A 6,832-nucleotide genomic window follows, 5' to 3' on the forward strand; every position below is an offset into this window, starting at 1 on the left:
TGTGGCGAAGGTACGTTTTTTTAAGGAAAAGGGTGAGGGTCAGCATGTTCATTACAGAATAAGGAGGACAGTATTTTCACAACAGAAATGGGATAATGAGTTCTATCAATAATTTAACAAATCAGTGTAGAGGACAGCTTTATGTAAACAATACTGAGTGAATGACTGCATTATCATCATGATTATTGGTGAAGTACAGCATTCTCACAACTAAAAAGCAGTGGTATTCCCTTATTCTGTTGAGAAAATAGTCTGCCACCTTACACTGTATTCTGTACTAATTGCGTTGTCCTCAATCAAATGAAACAGGGAAAACTCTCTCCCTCACCCTATTCTGTAGTGAAAATGGTCCTTCAACCAAAACTGTAGTGAAACTACTCTTCTTCACTATATTATGCACTTGCAACGTTGCCTTCTCCCTGTTTCGCAAAGCAAATATACGTCCTTCACCCTATTCTGCACTGATAGCCAATTCTTCGCCCAATTGTGCGGCGAAAATTCTGTCATAGCATATTCTGTACTGATATCACTGTCCTATAACATGTTTTGAGAGACTAATGTCTTTCAATTTAACACTGAACCTATTGTGTTCATCCTTTCTGTTTTCAGAAAAACCGTCCTTCAATGTCTAGAAGTCTTCTTTACTTTTAGTCCGACCCATCGTCGCAAGGTATTTAAAGCTGCATGGGTGCATCGAGCGAGTTTTTCCTTCGCGATTTCTTGCGTGATTTTCGGACACACACTGTTATCAAAACTAAAACAACAACAGCAAAAACGAAACTGCAACCAGCAACAGCGCTACCAATTATGACAACAGTGTTTGTCTGACTGGCTTTAGTTGTTTCGTTGATTCCATAGTAATATGAAGTACTGGCACCAACCTGCGTTGCTGAGGTCATATCATGTTGCCCAACAGTCGGTATGTGTGCATTACCTTTGCTGCTAGTTGCAATTAGTTTGCTTGTCGCTGTGCTAAGATGTTCACTCACAGTTTTGTTTTTCACTGAGCTACTAGTTGAAGTAAGTTTGCTTGTCGCTATGCTAAGATGTTCACTCCCAATTTTGCTTGTCACTGTGCCAAAATCTTCACTAGCAGTTTTGCTTGTCGCTGTGCTAAAATCTTCACTCCCAGTTTTGCTTGTCGCTATGCTCAAATGTTCATTCATAGTTTTGCTTGTCGCTGTGCTCAGATGTTCACTCACAGTTTTGTTTTTCACTGAGCTATTAGTTGAAGTAAGTTTGCTTGTCGCTATGCTAAGATGTTCACTCCCAGTTTTGCTTGTCGCTGTGCTAAAATCTTCACTAACAGTTTTGCTTGTCGCTATGCTAAAATCTTCACTAACAGTTTTGCTTGTCGCTGTGCTAAAATCTTCACTAACAGTTTTGCTTGTCGCTGTGCTAAAATCTTCACTCACAGTTTTGCTTGTCGCTGTGCTAAAATCTTCACTAACAGTTTTGCTTGTCGCTGTGCTAAAATCTTCACTTACAGTTTTGCTTGTCGCTGTGCTAAAATGTTCACTCACAGTTTTGCTTGTCTCTGTGCTAAAATGTTCACTAACAGTTTTGCTTGTCTCTGTACTAAGATGTTCACTCACAGTTTTGTTTTTCACCGAGCTGTTAGTTGAAGTAAGTTTGCTTGTCGCTGTGCTCAAATGTTCACTCACAGTTTTTACAGTCGTCCAGGCTTGAATGTTGACAGTCAAGGTACTTGTACCGTTTACCAACGACCGTCCGACCTCATTTTCGGCAAAACAAGTGACATTGTACACACCATTATCCTGGCTCCTAAAGTGTTTCATTCGCATCCATCTTCTGTGAGGATCAAGTATGACATTATCATCCTGCACACTGAACTTCTCTCCCGCTGTATTTGACCACACGTAGCGTGTCACTGGAGGATTTGCATCTGATCTACAAGTAAAGTTCACCACTTGAGTTTCCATTGTCACTGTGAAAGATGCTGGAGAAAGCTGGACGATTGGTCTATACGTCACATTGAATGGACCTAACTGACATGTTCTATTTGTGCTGTAGCCAGGGTGAAACCCGGTACATATAAATGTTGCACCGTTTTGTTGATTTGTTGGTGTCCATGAGAATAAGAGGACATGCGAACCATTTCTGATATCAGTACTAGTAGTCGTCACTGTGTCGAAAGTGTCACCTTGTGGTCCTTCTCCAGTCCAATATGTTGTCATCTCAGGAACACCTGTGGGATCTGAACGGCAAGATAATTTGATTTCTGTTCCCTCACTTACGTCAAAGTTGTCATCGTCGAGATCATCACCAATCGAACATCGTAAATAACCGTCTTTAGGGGTAACAAAGACATCGAGACGAGCTTTGCGGGATATTAGCAGAGGCGTTGTCGTTACCGTGCAATGGTAGTTACCAGAGTCCGTATCGGCATTGGCTACTGACGTTGTAATTTTTAAATTGAATCTCGTCCAGGTTGACGTTTCAAAGACATTCACCGTGTATCGGCTCCTGTCCACGATGTTACCGTATACATGGCCATTGTTACTTATTTGTAACCCATTTTTATACCATATCACACTATAACCTGCCTGCAAATGATCGACGTAGCATGGCAGCATTGAAGTTACTGAGAGACTGCTTTCATGAAGTACTTTCTTCACATCATATGGTTCAATAAAGAAGGATGTGGCTTCAACATCAAGGCACTCAACGCATGATATCAACAGTTGAAGAATTAGAGGTAAATTTCGTTGTATCGCCATTCTCTAAACACGAGTACCGTTTAACGAAACGCGCTCAATTTATGGAGAAACACCCTTCACTTAAGTGGGCAGTAAAAGTTATTACCTCGATCTCGGTACCTATGTGACGTGTTCAGAGTGACAGGTTTTAAATCGTACAAAATTGCAGTTAATCACAGTTGCAATTTGCTGGAGTGACCTCTGGAAGGAAAGGCTATAATCATATTAAATACAATAATTTCAAAATATAAGATAAACACCTGCAAACTTTCTATTATCTAACGACCCTAACTATGCAGTGTCTTTCGTTTGATAGCGGAATGGTACACTCAACGAAAGAAAACCAGCCATTCAGATTGTGTTGTCGTGACGCTTGTAATTGTTGCAAATTATTGTCCCCTCCAGTGGACGATCCGGTAAACAAATCAGTATGAAATATGCCTAATGGTTTGACCTTTCTAAAGATGACTGAGTAATTACATGTAGAAGTGGCCAGGATGATTTTTAGCTGGGAGTGTTCAAGTGACATAACTTTAACAGGTGCGTCGAAATTGAAAGACTTAAACTTTTGCTTAAAGGGATATAGTCGTCGGAACTGCGCTCAAAGGTCGTATGGGACCCATACGACCCATGGCAACAATGTATCCAAGGCACAATGGTGATTGATGACAGTTAAAACATGTCTGTCATAATCTATCATCGTATAATTTAAATGTTGCAGCTATGATGATGAGGTGCATCTTGATATCGTGCACAAAATACATTGTTTGTAAACAAGAAACTCGCACAGGCGCAGTTCCGACGACTATATCCCTTTAAACTTTCCTCAGTCAAACTCTGAACCATTCTCTTACTAAATCAAGAATTAAACTCAGGGGTCGCCGTGCTAAGTTTGATACTAGAGAAACACATTATCCAATATTTACCGGTATTTGAAATTCAAAATGGGCCATGCGTTAACTCTGCGGGGAAAAAATGTAAACCTTTAATTTATGGAAAATTAAGGTGATGACTTTTTTTACTCCAAAAGCTTTAAAAATGAACCCAACAAAAGGCAAATCAGAAAAGTGTTGTTAAAATTAGACAGTTCGAATATCTGTCCCGAGGCGCATTCTACATCAAAATGAACAACTTTTTGGAAATGAATTCAACAACTGTATGTCATTTGCTTACCTGCAGTGCCTTCATGATAACATAATTTCACTGCTTTAACTATGCAAGCACTATTACTAGAATCGCTTCACAGGCCTGTCGCGCTCCAGTTCAATAAAAAGACATCTACAACAAATGAAATTCATTGTTTTACGGCAATACTAGAGACCACAGACCGTGATAACATCCTTATGGCTAAATTAGAATTGGGCAATAATTAAAAAGTGCCAAATAAATCAGAGAAAAAATAAAAATAAAAACGAATTCTGAGGCTGTTATTGTCATTAATGTTATCAAATTACTACATGCAGCAATTGCGTATTTTCATTGCTTTGAATACAAATGTGTATAATTTTGAAACCATAGAGGACAATGCAGGAAAAACAAGTATGTCCGATAACATAATGGTCACATAATGAATACAGTGCCGTCTAAATTCAATAACACGAATAAATTCATCACATCACAATTACTGTTTGTTTTTCCTTTGAGTGCACGAGAGAACGACTTGCTGATAGGTGGTGATTTTAGCTTGCGTGTTGGTGATGGAGAGTACTGAATACGATCACACAAAGATCCATCGATGCTATTGGCCGAAACAAGTGACGCGAAGAGAAAGACGGTTTCGTTTTCGATTGTGTTAGTGGACAGTAAGAAAGTCATTAGGGTAAGACATGCCAATGTTTACAAAGCTTGCATTGATAAAAGTAGGGCAAAGTATATTAAGATGATATTTTAAAACACTGTGTACTTTAACGATCCCATAATCCTTTGTACTTGAGTGATTCCCAATGCAGTGCAACTGCGGACTGACAACGTGAGTACGAAAAATTGCCCGACAGTGATTTTTCGCCTGAATGTGGCATATATTGGTCAAATGCAGTTACCAGATTGAAGATTTAAACTTTCAAACGTATTCTCGACCGTCCGATGTTATTTTTTTCGAGGGCATAAGGGACGATTCAGAATTTACTTCCAGGGGGGTGGAGGATTTTCAGGGGGGGGGCACCCATTTTTCCCAAGAAAATTTAGGGGGGGGGCAGACAAAAATACCACAATCTTTTAGGGGGGGCCAAGGAAAAAAAACATCAATTCAATATTTGCCCAGAATTTCTGATCTCTACAAAAGAGAACCATAGACGCTACCTGGGTGACAGATAAACTCAACATGTTTAGTTAAACTCCTTTAGCTGCCAAATTCTGTAATATTCACAGTGGTTTGTTTTATGCATCTACTGCAGTATCTTGTTCTCCTCCCTGAAGCGTTATGAAATGTCCAGTATTTAGCATGTCAATACAAACCATACAGTGAACAGTCAGGGTTGTTTTTGTTGAAAAGAGATCTCAGATCAAGTCCAGACTAGAATTCATTTATCAACAATAACAATGGTCATTTATGTTCACACTGGTATGTTGCTAAATACAGCATTGGGTGTTCTATGTAGTGATAGAATAACAAACAAATGCTGATACACAGAGATGAACATTGAACAAATGCTAAAAATTACAGCAAATGTCTTTTTAAGGTTGGGTTTACCTTGTAGCTTGTAAAGCAGTTGAAAGTTGCATGATAAAGAAGTGTTAATTTATGCAAATGTATGCAAATCACCCGATTTCTTGGCTTCTTTTGCCTCCAATTTCAAAATTTCCGAAGAATTTAACTCCACTCCGGCTGGGTCAAATTTTCTGAAATTTCACATTATGTTCTTTAAATGCTATATAACACAACAACTATCAATTGGTTTTGTTTGGCAGTAAAGCTCTTACATAAGAGGCATTTTAATTTTGCTGATCATGATTTTAATCAATTATTAGAGTGTCAGTCTTTAAACACCTACAATTTCAAAATGAGGATGGATAATGCCAAATAAAATAGTTGTTTTTTTCTACATGAATACTCTCCTTTCAAGTGAAATATTACATTTCAGAAAATACTGTCTAGTTTTTGACTTAAATTAATTTTTATCATTAATACAAAAATTGAGGTTTTTTACCCCAAATATACACCCACATCATCCTTTGAGTAAACTACTGCTACGGCTACTCTTCTTTTCTGCTCCTTTTTCTATGTTTCATTCTCATCAATTTTACCCTTTCTAAATTTTTAAATGTTCTACATAACTTTTTACCGTGCTTACATCTACTATAGACTTTTTTGAAAATAAATTTATGGCCGTCTCATCTTCAAGGTGCTTTTCAGCGAATAGTTTTTTAATGTTGAAAATAAAAATATTATGTATTACTGTCAAAAATATATGGTGAAAAATTTACAAAAGGGTTGATTTTCCAATAATCCTGTATGTGCATCCAGAAGATCATGTGGCACTGCACCAATGCTATGGTGTCGGATTGTTGAAATATTGTGTACACAAGAAATTTGCTGTAGTCCAAGAAGTGATCTCAGTGTGTATGAGGCTAGGAGAAATGTGGATAGGCTTACACATTGTGTATTGATGCTAATACTTATGTGTCCCATTCATTCTGATATGTATAATCAAAGATTTCACAGTGGCGGCTGGCAGAAAAGGCAAAAAAACAAATTAACATGTATTGTTTCGTATCATCTGAAAACATGCGCATCATGACTATTTTAAAATCAAAGTTTGTTAAAAAAATTTGAAATATGAATGCTCTGTCAATTTTGAAAAATACTGCTGACAAAATGTGAATTTTGACTTACACAGGGTTGTCTGCATTTTAATATGAACATTGGATTGTGAATGGAACGAGCAGAATAACATGTGAATTCATGTTTTGGATAAGGTGTTTTGTCCAAGAAATGTTCTAAAATATTCCTCAGCATTTTTGCTTTAAGTGGCAGCTACTTGGTTTTATGATAACCAAATTAGAAAAAAAGAGAAAATTAAAAACAAGTTGGCTTTCACCAATTTTAATTCCTAATGTTTAAAACTTTCACGTGAGTCTACAATATTCACATCAAACATCAAATGAAAATGTAT

The 6,832-nt window shown here is 37.5% G+C and overlaps 1 protein-coding gene across 1 annotated transcript; it reads right to left on the reverse strand.

The window, feature by feature from the left end:
- Positions 1-674: 674 nt before the first annotated feature.
- LOC139150756 (uncharacterized) lies at positions 675-2,741 on the reverse strand. The gene has a single exon (XM_070723152.1). The coding sequence runs from the start codon at positions 2,739-2,741 to the stop codon at positions 675-677; it is 2,067 nt and encodes a 688-aa protein (XP_070579253.1).
- Between the last annotated feature and the right edge of the window lie 4,091 nt (positions 2,742-6,832).

Source organism: Ptychodera flava, chromosome 15 (assembly GCF_041260155.1).
Source record: "Ptychodera flava strain L36383 chromosome 15, AS_Pfla_20210202, whole genome shotgun sequence".
NCBI classification, from domain to species: domain Eukaryota; kingdom Metazoa; phylum Hemichordata; class Enteropneusta; family Ptychoderidae; genus Ptychodera; species Ptychodera flava.